The sequence below is a fragment of the Anser brachyrhynchus genome (genome assembly GCF_964034855.1).
Source record: "Anser brachyrhynchus genome assembly, chromosome: 1".
Classification (NCBI taxonomy): Eukaryota; Metazoa; Chordata; class Aves; order Anseriformes; family Anatidae; genus Anser; species Anser brachyrhynchus.
In genome coordinates, this window is record NC_137694.1 from 139251623 (window position 1) to 139273729 (window position 22107).

The window sequence follows — 22107 nt, forward strand, 5'->3', positions numbered from 1 at the left end:
CTTTTAATAAACAAAAACTCAAGTAACTATGGCTATGAAAGAGTTAACATTAAAATACAATATCAAGTGTTTCCCCATGTGCAAGTAAAACATGTAATTGAAAGCCATCTGCATCTAAACATAAAACAATATTCTGGTCAGATAATGAGGATTGCTTCTGGTCTCAAGAGAGTAATTCAGCTGGTAGATCTCTTCTGTGGTAAATTTACATAGCGTTGAAAACCAACAGATAATCCTTTCTGACGGCACAAAATGTTTTCATGGTTCTATGCAAACACCACTCACACTCAACTTGAATTGTGCTAGACTTCATCAAAGGACTTAAAAGACATCTCTGATGTAATGCCTGTCCCTGTCCTTTATGTTTCTTTCTTTGATTATAATATTATACAGGTAGTATTTTTAATTATTAAAATAGGAGTATTTTTTGTACTTGTTATAGTAGTATGCCATAAGCTCTTGCTTTTCCTGGAATTCAAATGTGTGTGCATATCTATAGAGTCCTTTTAAATCTAGTTAAAACCAGCGAGGCAGAAGAAAAGTTGGAAGAATGCTGATCAAAATGACAGTAATGAAACAAACAAACAAAATGTAGTATAGCTTTAGAAATGGTTAATGTTTGTTTAATTTAAATGTCTAAATCATTAATAATTTTTTGGCACCTATGGAAACAATCTCCCCCAAAATACTCAAGTTCCCTTTCTAGTCAGTGTAAAGAGTTCAGTATCTCTGAAAGATGTTAGGCAGTTCCTGACCATCTAAATTTAGATGTGTTCCTTAGATTAATAATTTCTTTCACACAGGTCACAGACCATGCTCCACTTGAGTGGTTATCTCCTCTCTGTGTTTAAGTTTCTTACTCAGTTAAATTGTTACCCAGTGTCCATTGCAGGTGCACCTATTGCAAAGTATTATTTAATTCCTGCAGACATTTTAGACTTGCATGTCTGTATCGCTCTCTTGTAGGTATAGATGCCTGGAAGTTTTAACCATGCCTGTTCCACATCCTACAGATAATATCAAAACTTGGTTAGCTGCAGAAGAGACTCACCACCAGGTAGAGTTTGTCTGTACTTTTTCTCTCACTACGCTGACACACATGGTATTACTTGCAAGCAGAGTGGCACAACATTGCATTTGGAACAGCAGGTCAGTATTAAGAAAAACTGGAAAAACGGTATGCAGAGTTCTTGTAATGAAGCCCCCAAAAAACAACCAAACAAACAAAAAAACAAAACCGAAAACAAACCCACAGAGTGCTTGTGCATTTTACAGGACAATGATTTCCATACAAAGGATGCAGAAAGTCCTCAAGAGAATATTATGTCAGGTATGCCTCAGAGAGAAAGGATTTCAGCATAACCACACTCAATGGACCAATGTTTTAAGGAGCAATCACCATGACTTCCTGCAGAATAGGCAATTCTGGGGTATTACATGTGTAAGCATGCGGGCAAGTTATCAAAGGAAAGAGTTTTGTGGCAAAATGCAAATCATTGGCTATTTCATAATAAGCGTGTACATACAGCAAGTAAGAGGAAGCTCAGCAATGCATGCAATATAAGCTACCTCAAGAGAGCACCTGCTCCAAGATAAATCATGTCCAGAGATATTTACTCTGGAAAAGATGATATGCTAATGGAAGTTAAGATGCTACCTTATCTCACAGCAAGTTAAACATTTTCAGTCAACTGGACAAAACAGAAAATAAATATTTCCAATATTTGCGTGGCTGTAATTAATGGAGCTCCTTAGTTGGCACATTCAACTCTTTTTATTACTGCCTGTGATTGTGTGAGTTAGAGGAAAAAATGCTTTAGTCAGACAGTAGTCTAGATCTCTATAACTTTGGTGAAGCTACACAGTAAACTGTGCTCTAGGAAGCACAGTAAGATTGTCTCTTACCTGGTTCTTCTGCAACACATGATGGAAAGGTGCAGGTGTGCCTTAACAGTGTGTTTTGGGGACATATCATTGAAATAGAAAACTGTTATGAGGAATTTCTCCATCCTGAAACATTTGTTTCAGCACCTTTTTTGATTTGTTTCATTCATTTTACTGTCCTACTCAACTCTATTGCTGTACTTATACTACAATATCTTAAAATTTTCTATTAGTGTATTCAGGAATGTAACTGACAATTGCCAGTGTAAGCTCCTATGCCACCTTCTCTTCTCCCAGGGGAAAAAAAAGTGTGCCTTTCAATGCTGTTTTTTTTTTTTTTTAATTAATTAATTAATTAAAATATAAATATACAAGCATAACCACAAACCCTGACGGAAATTGTGGACCATCTAAATTCATGAATCACAAGTAGATTGTAAGACAAGGGAAGTGAGTCTCCTCGCCTCGCCTCGCCTCGCCTCGCCTCGCCTCGCCTCGCCTCGCCTCGCCTCGCCTCGCCTCGCCTCGCCTCCCCTCTCCTCTCCTCTCCTCTCCTCTCCTCTTGAGTCTCCTCTCCTCGAGTCTCCTCTCCTCGAGTCTCCTCTCCTCGAGTCTCCTCTCCTCTCCTCTTGAGTCTCCTCTCCTCGAGTCTCCTCTCCTCTCCTCGAGTCTCCTCGAGTCTCCTCGAGTCTCCTCTCCTCGAGTCTCCTCTCCTCGAGTCTCCTCTCCTCGAGTCTCCTCTCCTCTCCTCGAGTCTCCTCTCCTCGAGTCTCCTCTCCTCTCCTCGAATCTCCTCTCCTCGAGTCTCCTCTCCTCTCCTCGAGTCTCTTCAAGGCAAACATATGAAGAAATTGTTGTCTGTATGCCTGATGATATCAGAAATGGCATGTGTTTTAAACTCACACCTGGAGTTCATTCCACAAGCCTCGGGCTGGCTCCCAAGAGTAATCTGTGCTCCTCTACTTTATAGTCATCTTCTCAGAAAAGAAAAGCCCAAGAGAGCTCCAGAACTGTACTCAAGACAAGTCTTTCATTCTCAAGATTCAAGTCATTTCTATGACATTTCTGGCCAAAAATGTTTGATTGAATTTGACCTAAAGGTGTCATATTTGCCACCTCTTCTATGCAAAAATCCTTTGGCACACTTTTCACGAGCAATGGTATGCAAAATAACTAAAAATACCCCTTGTGATTATCACATATGGACTACCAGAATGTAAAGACAAAATTATCATCAAACATACATTCTGTATCTCCCCCAACCATTGAACTGCATGCACTACTCTTCAGACATCTTTTTTGTTCACTATATAAAACAAAAAATAGAACAATTAATGACCACCTGAAAAAATTTATCAAATATTACTGACTGAGAAAGAAGACATCTCTGTCCCCAAACTATTACAAAACACCACACACACTTTTGACAGGAAGACCTCAGCATATCTATGTAGTTATCGTCTAGATGATTACTACAAGTGACTACTACTACTGAGATGAGTGTTGATGGCACATCTAGGAAAGAGAAATTGAATAAAACATATGGAACAGATCAGTACCTCAGATACTGCTGACACCTGAAATAGCAGTGACATTGGCTTTGGACATAATGTAAAGGTTAAGAAGATTGCAAAGAATGGTGCTGAGATAATCTGTTTTACCAACACATAAATACAACCACTGAAAGCTAGAGTGTGACTTTGACATAAACTCTAGGCACACAGTTATATCATCCTTCAAGGCAACAAGCAACAAAATAAGGGCTCAGAACAGTGAAGCAAATTTGTTTATGATCACCTATTATAGGGAGAGGGTAACTAATGTGATCTCTGTATCTCAGTTATCATGACAGAGGAAGTAATCTGTACTAATCCCAGATAAATCAAATAGGTATCATGCTTGTAATAAAATTCAAGCAGAATTTGTAATACCATTGAATGCAGATGTTGTGCATAACAAATTTTTTATCCAACAGAAACAAACTTCAATGCAAATGGAAATGCACTCAGAGGTTATTCTGGGAATACTAGAAGAGAATGGAGACAACATTCAACAACAGGGACATTTGAAGGAATTTGAATTAGAAGACCTGTAGGAGTGATATGCTTTCTTTATTTACATGCAAGTGTTAACTTTCTGTTAGCTGGACAATATTCTGACTGATCTAAGAAAGGCTGATACTGGAGTTTGTCTGATCCAAATAGTCTCTTACATTGTGCAACTCAAAATGAGCTCAAAAAGGCACAAACACTGCCTTGCAGTTTGTCTCTAACTACTACTGATCTTCAGCCCAGTAAAATTACAGCAGCCCAAACAGTATGATCAAATATTGGAGTCCACTTGAGTCAAGACAGAATTAAGAGTTTCTCTCCTATAATGCTGCAGTAGCTTCCAAATAATGTCCAATAAACCACTCCCTTCGGACGGGTTCTTCATACAAATCCCATGCCAACTATTCAATATCTGATTGCAGAAATAAGAAATGATGGAAGCAGCAAATGTTTATGGAAACAGCAGCAGAAACTCACAAGGGTTCTTTAAAGTTCCAAAAATAATTTTCTGAGGTACTTCATTGTGTAAGTAGACATTAACTAGAAACAGTCATGTGTGAAGACATTAGGTCTTTTAATGTGATGGACTTATTCCTTTGTAGTTAGCAAAAGCAGAAAACCTTAGACAAGGTAAAGAAAACAATATTGTTGATGTATCATAATTTTTTGAATAAATATAACTCAGAGAATTAAAAGTTCAGAACTGACTAACTATTGATATTTATTTTTCCCTATCTTTTTGAAGAAATTGTTCTCTCTAATTCGATGAAGCTGTATCCATGCAAGTTCATTTTGAGGTATATAACCGGGGCAGGCTATTTGAATTGTTAGCTAAGACAGTGTTTGTTTGACTACAAAAGAAATATAGGGCCTTGATCTTGCAAGGAAGACATGTTTGTGTAGGAGGGCAATACAAGTAAATGTATGGACTTAAGTTAATGATGGACTTAATTCTTTGGAGGGCTGGGAAGCAACCTGAAAAATCCTTGCTTTCCTTTCTGGAAAATTTCTTCATGTTCAAAACAATTTTGGTTGAAGGCAATATTTAATTTCACTCGATATAACAACTTTTGTATTATTTTAGGGACGAATATAAAAATTTTGTTTGTGAAATTTTTTGAAACATTCAGTAACTAAGGTGTTGGACTCAATGATCCTTATGGGTCCCTTCCAACTCAGGATATTCTATGATTCTAAATTAGATAAACATCTTTGCATAGTATTGATTCAAATGAATATGCCTTTTTTTTTTTTTTTTTGGCAACATGTCTCTCTTATCACAGGGGGGAAGACTGCACTCTTTCTCCTTTCTTTCCAAGGAGGATCTCAAGAGCACAAGCTGGAAAAACCTGAGCAATGAAAAGACTTTCATTGACTGTGTTTGCCATAAGACCAGGTTCATAAATTCAGGAAAACAAAACAAAACAAAACAAAACAAAGCAAAAACAAAAAAACAACTTTACTAGGTAGTGTTACCTTTCTTGACACAGTGTTGTGTTTTTGTTTGTTTGTTTTCTTTTTTTGTTTTGTTTTGTTTTTCACAGAAGGTAAGGGTCACCTTACCTGTGAACATCAACGCTCTTCCCCTGGTAAATATTAGTCTGGTAACTAGGCAAATCAGCAGGGAGAAGATCAATGGTAGATAGGAGGTACTGAATCAGGTTTCAGTAATGTCTGCTCCTGTAATGACAACTCCTTCTCTGACTTGAGTGCAAAGAGAAAAACAGGAATCAGCTTACTTATTTTTCTCCTAGATGGTCAGACACCTTCTCTGAGAGAAGGCAAAGCACTTCATCCCATCAGTCATGGTCCAGACCCATTTTCACAAAAAGGACAGAAAGAATTACTACTTCAGCTAAAAGTCATTACAGAAGGCATTTAGGAAACAAGTATCGTGAATTTACAAATTCCTTTCTTGGTGAGGATATAGAACTGGTATAATGAAAGAATCAGAACATATGTTTGCTGAGTGAGGTGGAGAAGTACCACACATTAGCTGAACACATCTGGAATCCAGATTTCATATAGTGAAATCAGACCTCAGTGAATATTACATTGTTCCTTAAAATAAATTTTATATACACATCTTTTATATAGTTTTGGCTTGCAGTGCTTGAAGCCCAAAACCAGTGGAAGGATTTAAAGTAAAATAGAGAACTTCTAGATTAAAGTAACTTTATCCAAAAATAGAATAATTCTTTTAAATCAAAATTGCTTTGCTTACAAGAGACCTCAGTTTTGGTTGATACACACAGTTCACCCACACACACATGGCAAATTCCAGAGGCAGACCACATAAAACACAAAAATGATAACATTAGTTGCACGGAATCCTAAAGTGCAAATTTTGAAATGAAAAATAATAACAAAATCAGTATCTGGAGCTTTATGGGAAACACTTGACCAATACATCTACAAAGCAACATAAATATTCCTTAAAACAAGAACATTATTCTAAACCTAACCCAGACCTATTAATCCAACAGTGGATTAATTTGTAATACTTACACAATGAAATATAATTATCTGAAATCTAAACTGTACAATCCTTAGTTTGGCGATTTAAGTATTTATAAAATCTCACTCATCTTACCTGGATTGCTCCTGTGAATGACACGGTTACCTTCACAACACTGCACCTTCTGGTATTCATGTGGCACAACCTGATGAGTCACTGAACAATACAGTGCACAGGGAGAGACTTCTTTTCCTCTCCACTTTGTATATGCATAGGGTTCTGGAATCAAAATCTTTTTTTTTTTTTTTTTTCTTTTTATGCCTGATTCATAAAGCCCTATCACGAGTAGCTATTATCATGCTTTCAACTCTGAGTGTGTACTTCGGCCATATACATACAGCACATAAGGATTTAGAGCTAAAAGTATTACTGTACATTTATGTTCCTTCCTGAACATTAGTTGACTACGTAGATATGGTTGACAAGAAGCTTGATGTGAGCTGGCAATGTGCTCTTGCAGCCCAGAAGGCCAACCGTATCCTGCACTCCATCAAAAGACGTGTGGCCAGCAAGTCAAGGGAGATGATTCTCCCCCTCTGCTCTGCTCTCATAAGACCCCACCTGAAGTACTTCATTCAGCTCTGAGGCACCCAGCAAAAGAAGGACGTGGAGGTATCAGAGTGAGTCCAGAGGAGGGCTCCAAAGATGACCAAGTGGCTGGAGCACCTCTCCTATGAAGACAGGCTGAGGGAGTTGGGGTGTTTCAGCCAGGAAAAGAGAAGGCTCTGGGGATACCTTACAGTGGCCTTACAGTACATAAAGGGGGCCTACAGGAAAGCTGGGGTGGGGATTTTTTGTCAGAGACTTTAGTGATAGGTCAAGGGGTAATGGCTTTAAACTAAAAGAGGGTAGATTTAGATTAGATATTAGGAAGAAATTCTTTACTCTGAGGGTGGTGAGGCCCTGGAACAGGTTGCCCAAAGAAGCTGTGGATGCCCCATCTCTGGAGGTGTTCAAGGCAAGGTTGGATGGGGCTTTGAGCAACCTGATCTAGTGGGAGGTGTCCCTGTCCATGCCAGGGGGGTTGGAATCAGATGGTCTTTAAGGTCCCTTCCAACCCAGACCATTCTATGATTCTATGATATTAGGTTTACCTTACTGTAGCTTCTGAAGTCACAATAGCTCTTTCCCTCTGTTTTAAAAAGATAGCTGCAAAAGGATAAAAGGAATAAGCAAAACAACCCTGATACCTAGGACTCTGCATGCAGGCTGATGAGGTTGTGTGTACTGCCATCTACAGTACACACAACCTACTTTTAATGAGAAATATTTGTGGTTTTCAAACTGGTTTAACTCAGGGTAGGTCTTCTGCTTTATCTGTTTAACTCAGGGCAGGTCTTCAGCTTTATCTGCACTAATATAATTCAAGTCATGCACCTCCCTCTCTACTTTGAAGACCTAGTCTTTATTATGGATGGAATATATTTCCGTTATTTTTAGCTTTTTCAAATTTAAGCATTTAATCAAACATATCTGGCTGGGGACCTGAGATACTGCGAGAAGACCTTCAGGGAGCACTTCATTCCAATCTTAAACAGATGTCCAAGACAGGATGAATCCTTCCTTTAGAGATGACTGTATCTTTCTCAACAGAGCCCAAATGGTCAAACTCAGATTAGATGCTGGCAAAACATACTTTTCTCGACCTATTATTTTCCGTCTATCCCTGCTCTGGCAAAAGGAGATACTTTGGCCAAAGAGCAGCTTGTCAGGTATAGCTTAAACTTCGCGTGTTTTTCCATCACATTTAAAGAAGTCACAATCATATTTCAAACCAGATTATTATACCAGCAACAGCAGTTTAGGTCAGAAACAGCCTTGATCAAGAAGGGCAGACAAGCCTGGCCTTCAGTATTTAGGTCAAATGTGAGTCCACATTTTGATTCTTTCACTGTGAGGTGGAGAGACTGGAAGACACAAGCAACTTAGACATAAGTGTACCCTGTTATAGGTTTCACCAAAGTGAAATGTATCAATTAGTTAAAGTTTGTGAGTGTGATGTGTGTATGTATGCATATGGAAGGAACATGGTCAAGAGAATGTTTCTGTATTTTTTCAATTTTATCAGAGCCAAGTGTACAGTGCATGCCGTATTCTTAGCATACTGCCTCTATTTATCAGTTACTACTCTATACATTATCTTGCTGGCATTTGAATTGCCAGTGCTAACTGACTGGTACAACTCAATCTGCTTAGAATCATAGGATCATAGAATCATAGAATATCCCGAGTCGGAAGGGACCCATAAGGATCATCAAGTCCAACTCCTGGCACCGCACAGGTCTACCCAGAAGTTTAGACCATGTGACTAAGTGCACAGTCCAATCGCTTCTTAAATTTAGACAGGCTTGGTGCAGTGACTACTTCACTGGGGAGCCTGTTCCAGTGTGCGACCACCCACTCGGTGAAGAACCTCTTCCTGATGTCCAGCCTAAACTTCCCCTGCCTCAGCTAAACACCATTCCCGCGGGTCCTATCACTGGTGATAATGGAGAACAGGTCACCTGCCTCTCCACTCCCCCTCGCGAGGAAGCTGTAGACTGCGATGAGGTCCCCCCTCAGCTTCTTCTTCTCCAGGCTGAACAGGCCCAGTGACCTCAGCCGCTCCTCCCTCTAGGCCCCTCTAGGGCCTTCCCTCTAGGCCCTTCACCATCTTCGTCGCCCTCCTCTGGACACTCTCCAACAGTTTAATGTCCTTTTTGTACTGTGGTGCCCAGAACTGCACACAGGACTCGAGGTGAGGCCGCACCAGCGCAGAGTAGAGCTGGACAATCACCTCCTTCGACCGACTAGCAATGCTGTGCTTGATGCATCCCAGGATACGGTTGGCCCTCTTGGCTGCCAGGGCACGCTGCTGGCTCATATTCAACTTGCTGTCAAACACAGCCCCCAGATCCCTCTCTGTGGGGCTGCTCTCCAGCGTCTCGTTGCCCAGTCTGTACGTATAGCCAGGGTTGCCCCGTCCCAGGTGCAGGACCCAGCACTTGCTTTTGTTAATCTTCACGTGGTTGGTGATCGCTCAGCTCTCCAATCTGTCCAGATCTCTCTGCAAGGCCTTTCCACCCTCATCCGAGTCCACAACTCCTCCAAGTTTGGTGTCATCGGCAAATTTGCTCAGAACACTTTCTAGTCCACCATCCAAATCATTTATAAAAACATTGAAGAGGACTAGCCCTAAAATGGAGCCTTGAGGGACCCCACTAGTGACCATCTGCCAGCCAGATGTGGCCCCATTTACCACAACCCTTTGAGCCCTGCCCGTCAGCCAATTGCTCACCCATCGTATGATGTTTTTGTTAAGTTGTATGCTGGACATTTTGTCCAGTAGGATCCTATGGCAAACCGTGTCAAAAGCTTTGCTGAAGTCCAAAAAGATCACATCAGCTGGTTTCGACTAGATGGGTGATCTTATCATAAAAGGAAATCAAATTTGTTACGCAGGACCTACCCATCATGAACCCATGTTGGCTGGGACCAATGACTGCGTTGTCCCCCAGGTGCGCTTATATCAAAAGGAACCAGATGGCACCTACAATGTAAATGATTCTAAAGATAAAAATGATGTTGAGAAGATAAAATGCTTTGGTGCCTGGTGCAACACTGGGTTGCACTGTGTTGTATCTCTGCATCTTATCAGAATATTTTCCCCTTGTACTGTAGTCCAGCAGGACTAGGAAGGTGATCATCCCCCTGTACTCTGCTCTGGTGAGGCCACACCGCGAATACTGTGTTCAGCTTTGGGCCCCTCACTACAAGAAGGACATTGAGGCTCTGGAGCGTGTCCAGAGAAGGGCTACGAAGCTGGTGAGGGGCCTGGAACACAAGGAGGAGCGGCTGAGGGAGTGGGGGTTGTTTAGTCTGGAGGAGGCTCAGAGGAGACATTATTGCTCTCTACAACTGCCTGAAAGGAAGGTGTGGGGAGCTGGGGGTTAGCCTCTTCTCACAGGTAACTAGTGATAGGACTAGAGGGAATGGCCTCAAGTTGCACCAGGGGAGGTTTAGGTTGGAAATCAGGAGACATTTCTTCTCAGAAAGAGCAGTCAGGCATTGGAATGGGTTGCCCAGGGAGGTGGTGGAGTCACCATCGCTGGGGGTGTTTAAGGAAAGGTTGGACGTGGTGCTAAGGGACATGGTTTAGTGGGTGACATTGGTGGTAGGGTGATGGTTGGACCAGATGATCTTGGAGGTCTTTTCCAACCTTAATGATTCTACGATTCTATGATTCTATGATTCTATGATTCTAGTCATGGCAACATCTTTTTGTTAATCTCCTTGGAAAAAGCCAGAAACAGAGTTTTGAGTGTAAATTGTTTACAAACCCTATATCCATGCCTCTGGTTCTCCTGGCACCTGGCAGGCGATCAGCGACAAACCCCAACCGTTGGGCTTTGAACAAATAGTTTGGTAATACGTTTTTGGTCTTTAGTTCAGATCATCTGGAGTGATACAAACCCAGAGAACCAGTGAACACCTGTGAGTCTAAACTACAATGGCTTTACTCAGACTTCTTATTACCACCCTCCAGTTCTGTAAAATCTTCTAAAAACACAGTGATACTTAGATACTTATCTAGCTGCAGTAAATCCAAAAGGCATAAACATAAAAAAAAAGCACATATAATACATAAGCAAAACAAAACTTTAACGAAGAAGGGAAGAAGAGATGGAAGCTGAGGGAAGAAATGAAAGAATTAGTATTCCGGTTCACACAACAATATTTTTATGTTTTTACTCTTTTGCAAAGATAAGTCTGGGTCTAACAAGCTACCACTTCACATTTATATAGATGAAAAATAATCGTATTTTAAAGCTTGTTTGGGCTTATTTTTATTTTTATTGTTATTTTTTTATTTTTTTATTTTTATTTTTATTTTTATTTATTTTTTAACAGTGGAGAAAATGAGAAATATGGTGATTATGTAAATATTCTAGATCATGCTAGCTATCTGATAATCCTTTCATCCTTGATTTTGTTCAAGAGGCCACTATTTGGGGAAATCTTTATCTGCATTTTAAGCTATAGGACTGCTTGCCACAGGATGTTGAAAATGTACATGGGTTCAAAAAGAACTTGGTCCAAACCATGAAAAAATATCTATTAAAGACCTGCTAGATGTAAAGACAACTATTCTGTTTCATGTGGTCCTCCAGGCAAGACACAGGGAAAATACATCTGACCTCTTCTTATATTCTTGCCTGCCACCTGCTACTGCCACTATTAAAGCCAAAATGGGCCACTGGTCAGCCTTAGGACTGATCCATTATGACCATATTTATAGAGCAGCTGGAGAAACTGCTGAGGTGTGTGTTTACTGAGTGACTAATACGTTCACTACTGATACCAAAACCAACTGTATGACCTCTGTGTTCAAGTGAACAGCAATTCATCCTGTTCATGTAACATCAAAACACAAAAACACTCAGATAACCAGAGGGAACTTTGAAAATACTTCAGAAGGTCACCCAGTTCATCTTTACTGTGTTAATGTGGGGAAGCTTTATTAAACCTGGAGTTCCAGTGATAGTATGAAGAGGGGATTTATCCACTTACATCATTTCAGTAGCTTCTTGAACCACAGGGTGTTCACAAAATATTTAATTTAAAATATATTGAATGGGAAGGCTTTATCTCTAATCTCTTTTAGACATTTAATAAAAAGAAAAACATGGTGCATATACCATGAACTGTTCCAACATCTGGCAAAAATAGAAAGATGGGGATACAAGCAAAATTTTTGTGAGTCTGAGGAGAATTTACAGTAACATGTATTCATTATATTGTGAATGTAGTCAGCTTTGATGCATTGTAAAACTGTCCTACTTGACTGAAGAGTTTCTGAAGTATATATGAGAAACTCAGTTTTATAAAAACTGTAAATTATTGGCATCTTTACATTTCTCAATGTATTTCTTTATGAAAACTAATAAAGAATAAAATACCAGAATACCTGTCCCATATGTAACATGTATTTTGGATTTCGTTAGGTAGTAGACTGTGTGTGTTAAAGGGAAAAGCTCTGTGCCTGGTGAGCAGTTGTTAGTCTTGGCAATTTGAAATCAAGAGGTTTCGAGATAACCTGCTTGGGAAATTTATGTTGCTCATCTCCTGCCATATTGCTAGGACACAAAATTTTACTAAATGTGTTCAGGAACTGCTTTCCCAGCAGTGGGAACCGGGACAATGTTGGGCTTTGCAGGAGTACATGATGCCCTGTGACCTGGTCACAGAGGTGCTAGGGCCACCTCACTGGAGAGTTACAGGTTACTGCTTCTCTACCAGCTCTAGAGCCACAGGTTAGTCTTAATGGCACAGGAAGGTCTGAGGTAGAGGCAGTACATTTCAGAAGATTAAGTTAAAAACACAGTGATTATCAAGTCTGACTGTTTTGGTAACACAGTATATCCTGTGATCTCTTTAAATGCTTTTCTAGGACACCTCAGCCCTCAGCCTGAAGCACTGTTGATGGGGTGGTACTTTGAAATGACTGGGAGCTCTTTCTTCTTACTAAAAATAATCCTTTTTGTGGTTTTTCTACACACTTTTTTTTTTTTTTTTAACTTGAATAGACTTTAAACACTAGATGTCAGTCAGTCACCTCACAACAGCAAATTCTTAAGCCATAGTGTATTTATCTTTGGTAGCAAACATTTTTAAAGGGAACATTAACAATTAAGTAGACATTAGATAATAGCTGCAGTAATGCCAAAGCCAGTTGCAGCAGTTATCCCACAGGGCTGTTTAGCAGACAGAAAGATCCTAGAGACAGGGAATGAGGAGAAAAACATTTTGTAGAAAGGCACTTGCATACACAGTGGTGAGAATTCATATTGTCTCTGTGAAATCCTTGTTAAACTGTTGTCTAAAGCTGCAGATGACTAATTCTTCTGGTAAACCGCTCATTTTATTCCAGCTTCTGGAGTACTTGCAGAAACTCATGTTTCAAAAGAAAGGACTCTCATCAGCTAGGATGAAAAACTGGAGCTCAAGAAGCGCTCTTCTCTTCTGCATTTTCTGCTAGCTAAGTTAGGACAACGGCAAAAGGTCATACAACTTAATTTGGAGAAGTTATGGGCCCCTCTTTTTCTGATCTTTGGAGACTGCTCTGCACAGAGCTGCACTTGCATACAGAGACTTAGGCCTGCAGCCAAGCTACATCAACTACGGTTTTGACTACTGAGGGCTGTTTTAAGCAAAATGTCTGCATTGACAATAGAGTTAAGTTTGCTTCTTTTGCCAGACCTCCAGTGGAGAGGCAGTGCAGTTGACTGGTGGTGAACCACTGCAACAAACATCCTTGGACTTCATGAGTCAGGCCCCTCAGGCAGCTCAGCTCTATGGGTCTTTAGTTTTGTGGATCTGGCTTTTGGTGTTCTGGTACCAAAAGTGATTCAAAGATACTCAGGCTGTCTCCATGTATTAATGATATACAAGGGGAGCTGTTTGCTTAAGCACTGCCGTGTGACTACAGGCAGATGTCCTGCCTCAGGACCCAAACTACTATGTTCTCACTGAGCTCCCAGAATGGATATGTGGGGTGGGATCCTGCTGCCTCTCTGCTATGTGACTTGGGCACCCAGCTTTCTGTTCAGGTTGTGTCATGGATCTGTCTAAAACGTTCACAGCTTTACTAGATGTCAGGGCATATGCATCCTCTGTGGCATCTAACCAGTGTCTTAAATTTGGGTTTATAACTGCTGAGGTTTTTTTTTTTTTTTTTTTTTTTGTCATTCTCTTCACTATGTTTTGATTCATTAATCTCAATAAGCCTACAAAAATCTGTTATGTATTCTTGAAACACATTCAGACTGCCTTTTTTTTTTTTCTGGAATCATATATATTTATAATTTTGAACACTCAACTAATTTTAAGACAATACCCCTGTGTATCTTGAATGGAAACCTACTCCAGAGTGCATGAAGAAATGTATTCTACAATTCTGATCTCTCCACATTTATAAATATATTTAAATTATATATTTAAAATTACTGCATCTCAGTTGTGACACTTTGAGGAGAAACATATTTTATCAGATTCTGACTGCAAAATAGACATTTCTTTCAGCTAGTGTATGAGGTACCAGAGTCCTGGATTTATGATGATTTTCACTATGTAATCCTAAGGTACCACAGGTTGGGTTAGCTCCAAAAGTCAGTGCACAGGATGAAAGAACTCCTAGGACATGTCATCAGAGGAGGCAGGTAACAGCTTTCAGGCTAAATAACAGGGTTGAATTTTTCACTGCTCTGTACTTTGTGAGGCAGAATATAGCCATGTGCAGGACTACCCCATGAGAGCAGTTGCATTTACACCTACTCTGCACTCATCTTGCCTGAGCATAGGTCACTGCAAAAGGCAAGAGGAATGGAAACCAGTCCCTTTGATCTCCAGATGATCACTGCATTTGGGTCTTTTTTATATTATTTACTTTGTTTGATCTTACATCAGTGCTTTAGTACTTTTTTTTTTTTTTTTTTCCCTGGTGAAGAAACAGCAGTGAATTAGTTCCTCATCTTTGTACCTGTCTTCATGCTGTGATCACTTGGCCATCCTTTCTTGTTTCCTTTTCTTCATGGTAGTTTTGCACTTGCACATCATCATGATGGCTGACAGGCCCTCAAACCAATAAAATTTAGACATATTTGTATGGCAAGCCTTTTACCAAGATAAAGGCTGACTTGTGTGGAACTATATGGAAACACCTGTGCCCAAATTCATACCACTTAAGTCAGGTGCCTTTGTTAGAAAACCAGAAAGCCTCTGCAGCCCATGGAGAAAGGCAAACACCTTCAAAGCCAGGTTCATTTTACCTGAGGATGTCTGTTTGCACTTACTTTTCTCCTTTGATTGTAGAGCGGTCATGGTCTTACAACAAGAGCTCTAGCTCAACACATTAAGTTAGTTGGAATGAAGTAAGGGAAAGACATTAGCAATATCAAAACAGTTAAAAGTTGAAAATTTGAAAGACTGGGAAAAGTAGTGTAGTGGTGAATAAGAAAATGGCTCTCAAGGTGTCATGTTTCCTCAGACCTGCCATTGGAATGTGCCCTGTCTTGGACATATATACCTGCTAGTTTGAAACTTCTGTCATTTTCATAATTCTTTTGAGAAGACGCAAGACTGATCAATGTTATCAAAATGTCTTCCAGATTGCTTGAAATATACATTTATGATTCCATCTAAAGCTAACTCAGAAAAGTGGGATGAATTTTGGATTCATCTGCTTGGAATCTAAGATTGACCTGGTGTCATGACTACTATCTCAGAAAAGGAACTAAGAACATGATACTAAGCTGATTGAATCTGTGAGATATAGCCAGAAGCAAAAAACCTTTGACCTTTTGTCAAAATCTGGCTAAAGCTCGCTAACAGAATTAAAAGGAAAAAAGAGGTGACTGATAGACACACCTCCGTATACACACAGTGTGATCAATCAAGCCTCATTTTCCTAATAAATCAGGCTCAAAGTTCTTGAAGACACTAATATTCTGAAAAATGAAATTATCAAAATACTAATATATTATGTATAAGATCAGACCTTTAATGAGGTTAAACAAACTTATTGACCTTAATTAAATCAATACTTCCTTAGTCTCATAAATATTAGAAATCTTCAGCAAATGAGCTGATTGGTGTTGTTCACACGATAATAATTTTGAAAAATAATTTCTATTTTTATGATCAATAGGGAGGAAAAGAACTCACAGACTCAAAAAGCTGAACCTTTTTTTGTCTCTGCAAAAGAAGGTATTTTATTAAGTGAAGCTGAGTTAAAGGGTTTGTGAAAAACACAACTTTTAAAATGCATGTAAAAGCATGAAACTATTTGTCAAAGAAACAAAGTGAGATAAACACTGAGCTCTTTGTAAATAGTATGGGTTTATTAAATATCTGATTTCCAAAGCATGCAACCCATTATTGTGGTTACACACATACTAAAGATGTGTTCAGCTCTCTCAGTCATTGAAATACAGTTTTTGCACTTGTGGTGAATGCAAGTCAAACTATCACGTAAACTTTATGTGGGCACATCAATCTTTCTCCAACTGAAATTAATAACAAATTTTTCCCTGAGTACATGGATTATTTATTTATTCCATTGAAACTGTGAGAAATATGTGAAATTACTGTACAAAGCCTGACTGCTCAGCACAGCAAGGCAGAGTCTGATTTCGGAGTCCAACATCATCTATACAAAGAGGGAGAGGAAGACACCACCAGAGAATCAACTCAGGATGAAGGTATATCTTCCTTGGCTTAAAGAGGAAGTATAATAGTGCAAGCAGGACCTATTTCATAACAAATTTGATGCTCCTGAGACAAATGTTATTTGAATATTGCAAACATCACATCAGAGAAAAAACTAAAAAAAAAATAAAATAGTTTTTGTTTAGCTAGCTGGGGTTGGTTGGCTGGGGTTTTGTTTTTGTTTTGTTCCATATTTTTGTAAAAGCTAGATGATACTTGATATAAAGCTACGACTTGATCTGTTGAATCGTATCACAAACATCCTGTTAACACAGAATGATGGTCTATCTAGTTTTTTCCTGTATAGGGTGTGGGTATACTTTTCACCTACTTTTTGACTAGTTTTAAGAATGTTTGGAATTAATAGGAATGTAATAAAGAGCAAACCAGAAAATACAACATTATAAAAAATCAGGGTGCATCAGTGGCTCAAAAAATTCATGCAGTTATGGTTGTCTCATCTAAAAAGAATATAACAAATGTAGAAAGAGAAAGACAACAGTGGTGGAAGGTGTGAAATAGCTTGCATCTGAGAATGAATGAGGTAAACTAGGATCCTTCTGCCTGGAACAGAGATAGCTAAGGGGAAGTAGGATATAAACTTAACAAGTCAGATACACCTTTTCCAACAACATACATTGCTAAGTTGTAAAAATCTTTGCCAAGGAGTACCGTGGATGATGAAGGTCAGTATGGCTGCAAAGGGTGATTTAAAGCCAAACAAAACAAAACAAAACAAAAAAAAAACCATAAAATAGCTATTGATTCATGAAGAACTATTCATGAAGAACTAAGCATACCTCTGAGCTCAGGGGCTTACTGAGCTACAGACAGCCAGAAAAGGGGAGGTTACTCACTGTGCTTGTTCCCTTCTTACAGCTCTCCCTTGGCCCTTGTGGGACCCACAGCTGGAGGTGTGGTTGTGTCAGTGGTGCTGGGTACCCTCCCCACCTGCATCAAGGACATCATCCTTGGCATGGTGTCCTACAGGCTGGTTTCCTGAGTACTGAAGGACTGCCTTGCCTGTGTGAAGAGGAGCTGGCTTTGGGGAAACCATTCCATGCCCTCCCTCCCTCCCTCATCAGGAGGGAAAACAAAGGAGGCTCAGAGCTGAGCTCCTCTATCTTCTTTCTCGTGAAGTTTTTGGCAATGGGAAGAAAATACATAGCCTTTGAAATGTAGATTAGTTATCCACCTTTGATAGGGGTACAAGCAGGTCTGGCCCATATCTTTTTTCCTGGAATCTATTCACTAAAAGGCTATAGAAAGCTCCCCGAAATGGTGAACAAGGTCAGAATAAAAACTAGCACTGTAACAATGTCCTATTGAACAGGTACCCTGTGAGTTTGGGCAGGGGCTCATGACCTTCTGGGGGCGCTTTCTAATGGCCGTGCTGGATGGACTGTTATGACCAGGTCATAGGCGCAAGCACAGCACTGCTACAGAAACTCCCATCTCTGCATGAGGACACATGCCAAGAAAAAGTCTCTCACCTAAACTAGTGGGCATATTTCATATTTTGGCTCACTTCTCCATCTTCTTCCTCCCCTACTGCAAAGAAAAATACTTGCACAAATATGCTGCCTGAACATGGACTTGGGGCAGAGAGAATCATTTTCGTTCAAAAAAAAAATTAAACTTGCTCAGTTTAACTTGCTCTTCTATCTCTGCATTGCTGCTTGATGAAAGAGATAATGGATTGGAGATAAGAGGAGAAGGAAAAAAAAGTCCTATCTTGATCTTCTTGATCTTTTTTTTTTTTTTTTCCCTTCTAGGTACTCTGTATTAGGTGTCACTAAACTTTATTTGTCATTTTTAATATGGCACTGACTTCAGCAGAAATTGCTAGTCCCTTTTGTCATTTGTCCAGTTTGTCATCCCCACTGGATGTATTCATCCTAATCAAAGTTTGCATTTCAGTGCGGCGTTGGGCTAGAATATGAGCCTGATTGATGCTTAATTTTCTTTCCATGGTGAGAGGGATGCCAGGGACTGGTTGCAGCCTGTGTTGGCTCTGCTGGCACAGATACCAGCCTGTAGTTCTTCTAACAGCATGAGGTTGGCTTATCCCTCAGTGAAGGAGAGAGTAAAATCTCTTATTTCACATTTTCATGGCTGGTAACTGATAGGTGGGGAAAAAGACTGAAAACTTTCACTTTGCAGGCGTGCACTTGAGGTAGCAATTTACAGCAAGGGAAAACAAGATAAGATCAGGTCATTCTCTTACAGCATTGTATGATCAAGGAGAACTGTGAATCAAGGTATGTGTTACAAGGCGCTGAGCATTCGGGCTGACCATCTCTTAGCTGAGAGTGATGCTTTCCCAGTTTGGTTCTCTTGCCATCTAAGTGAACCAAGAAGGTTTCTGCTACGACAGCCCTGCAGTTACAGGGACATAAATGGGTTTGTCTGGGAGTGAGGCAGTGCACAGTGGGAGCAGTGGAGTTGGGAAGCTTGTATTTACTGCTTCTTAATCATTTAAAGATATTTTTTTCTCCCTTTAAAAGTGAAGTGGTGATTTTTCTCTTCGTGAGAAATGCAAATGGAATTGTCACATACTAATCTTTTGTGAGTATGTGATCCAGGTGCACTTTTTACTTAGATTCTCCAAGACTAGATTTTGTGACTACTCTATATCACTGAATCGCTTTCTAGTGTAAGGTTATAACTGAGGCTGAGCAAGGATTTGGCTCAAACCTTATTTTGCTGTAGTTATCCATTGACTGCTGAAGTTCTCTGTAGCTGAATGGATTTCAGGGAAAAAAAAAAGTTTGTAATATAACTAGCTTTGAAATATTAGTGCATCATGAAAAGTACTTTGCTTACATTCTTATGCACTCAGGCTCCGTCATACATAAAACAACAAATCAAAGGAGAACTTTTTCAGGGAAAGCAGATATAATTTTCCTGCATGATGTTCCATAAGAGTACTATACTTTAAACTGAAATAAAGAGAAAAGGACATCTTGAAAAGATGTTTGTTTAACAAAAGCAGAGTCCTCCTTTCCAGCCCAATAGCAATATGATCTTTCCATGAGCCTTCCCAGCCTTTACTTGCCCTTTCCAGATTGTTTTCTAAAGAAAACTAAGAAAAAAAAGACCCCAAATACACGTTCTTCCCCTTTAGATCTAATTTGATAAAAGCTGCCACCCTCCATTCCCCAAATGCCTGCCGGTCACGGCCATCACAAAGTTAATACTGTTACCAGAAATGAGCTTAACTTAACTCAAAACATATGTTTGCCTGTACAATGACATTTTAGAAAACATTGCTTATATTTCTCCATTCTTAACTTTTCTATGGTTTGTTTGTTTGAAAACAACATTTGAAATTCAATTACATTTACTCCAATTCTGAGAAGGGCCCCTACTTCCTTTTTTTTTTTAAAAAAAAAAAAAAGAAAAAAAAGAAAAGGGTGTGTGTGGGGTGGGGGGGGTGAAACAAAATGGGGACTGTCAAGAAAAAGACCAAGCTGTTGCTGGTGCAAGAGACAGACTCTTTGGCTGGCTTCCCCTCCCCATTCATCCTTTGAACAGTTTTTTATATTTAAGTATATTATCTGTGCATACCTCACTTCCAATTAGTCTTGTACTGAAAGATCATTTCAGCAGATAGTAATGATTGCAGCTGGATCATATGGTAACAAAGAAAGAAGATATCCTGGGTGAAGATTCCCCCCCCAAACCAGAATTGACTTCAGGTCAAAAACTGGCAGCAGAACTGGTGTCAGCATCAGAGTTTTATGTTCTATCACCTTGGGATCCTGTTTGAGGATCAGCATCTGTTTAGGAGAAATGGGATGCACCTCACTAAGTGGGGAAAAGATATATTTGATGAAAGGATGGCTGACCTCATATGGAGGGCTTTAACTAGAAAGGAGAGGGCAGGGAGAGGGTAACCAGCAGCCCTGTGAAGGAGTGACACACAGGGCTGCTGAACAAAGGGCATGAGGTTATGTGATAGGGAGGGGGTCACCTCCAGCACCTGCAGCAAGGAAATGCCTACAAGGAAACCTTATGGAATCATAGAATCACAGAATCATTAAGGTTGGAAAAGACCTCCAAGATCATCTAGTCCAACCATCCCCCTACCACCAATATCACCCACTAAACCATGTCCCTTAGCACCACGTCCAACCTTTCCTTAAACACCCCCAGGGATAGTGACTCCACCACCTCCCTGGGCAACCCATTCCAATGCCTGACTGCTCTTTCTGAGAAGAAATTTCTCCTGATTTCCAACCTAAACTTCCCCTGGTGCAACTTGAGGCCATTCCCTCTAGTCCTATCACTAGTTACCTGTGAGAAGAGGCCAACCCCCAGCTCCCCACACCTTCCTTTCAGGCAGTTGTAGAGAGCAATAACGTCTGCCCTAAGCCCCCTCTTCTCCAGACTGAACAACCCCAGTTCCCTCAGCCACTCCTCATAGGACTTGTGTTTCAGGCCCTTCGCCAGCTTTGTAGCCCTTCTCTGGACATGCTCCAGACCCTTGATGTCCTTCTTGTAGTGAGGGGCCCAAAGCTGAACACAGTATTCGTGGTGTGGCCTCACCAGAGCAGAGTACAGGGGGATGATCACCTTCCTAGTCCTGCTGGCTACACTACTCCTGATACAAGCCAGGATGCTGTTGGCCTTCTTGCCCACCTGGGCACACTGCTGGCTCATGTTCAGGTGAGCGTTGACCAGCACCCCCAGATCCTTTTCCTCTGCACAGCTTTTCAGCCACTCTGCACCAAGCCTGTAGTGCTGCATGGAGTTTTTGTGACCAAAGAGCAGGACCTGGCACTTAGCCGTCTTGAACCTCATCCCATTGGCCTCTGCCCATTGACCCATCTGGTCCAAGTCCCTCTGCAGGGCCTTCCCACCCTCCGGCAGATCAACACTTCCCCCCCAACTTGGTGCTGTCTGCAGACTTACTGAGGGGGCACTCAATTCCCTCAACCAAATCATCAATAAAGATATTAAAGAGGATAGGCCCCAACACCTACCCCTGGAGAACACTACTGGTGACCAGTCACCAGCTGGATTTCACTCCATTCACCACCAGTCTCTGGGCCCAGCCAACCAGCCAGTTTTTAACCCAGCAAAGAGTGTACCTGTCCAAGCCATGGGCTGCCAGCTTCTCCAGGAGAATGTGTGGGAGACTGTGTCAAAGTCTTTGCTGATGTCTAGGTAGACTATGTCAACAGCCTTTCCCTCATGTAGCAGGAGGGTCACCCAGTCACAGGAGGATATGAGGTTGGTCAGGCAGGACATGCCTTTCATGATCCCATGCTGACTGGGCCTGATCCCCTGGTTGTCCCACATATGCTGTGTGAGTGCGTTCAAGATGACCTGGTGGATAAGGAAAGAGTAATAGATTTTGTTTATCTGGACTTCAGTAAGGCCTTTGACACTGTCCCCCATAAG

At 40.5% G+C, this 22107-nt stretch overlaps 1 protein-coding gene across 2 annotated transcripts in view; it reads left to right on the plus strand.

Annotated features, from left to right (window-relative positions):
- LOC308192036 (interleukin-5 receptor subunit alpha-like) overlaps positions 1–4763 on the plus strand; it is a 33813-nt gene extending 29050 nt beyond the window's left edge. Inside the window, exons 11-12 of one of the 2 annotated variants that reach the window (XM_080585112.1) lie at positions 967–1330; positions 3860–4763. In XM_080585112.1, coding sequence (XP_080441238.1) covers positions 967–1330; positions 3860–3979 — 484 coding nt within the window. In that variant the 3' untranslated portion in view covers positions 3980–4763. The remainder of the gene's footprint in view (positions 1–966; positions 1331–3859) is intronic. The other variant, XM_080585113.1, reaches the window with a different exon arrangement.
- Positions 4764–22107: the final 17344 nt, after the last annotated feature.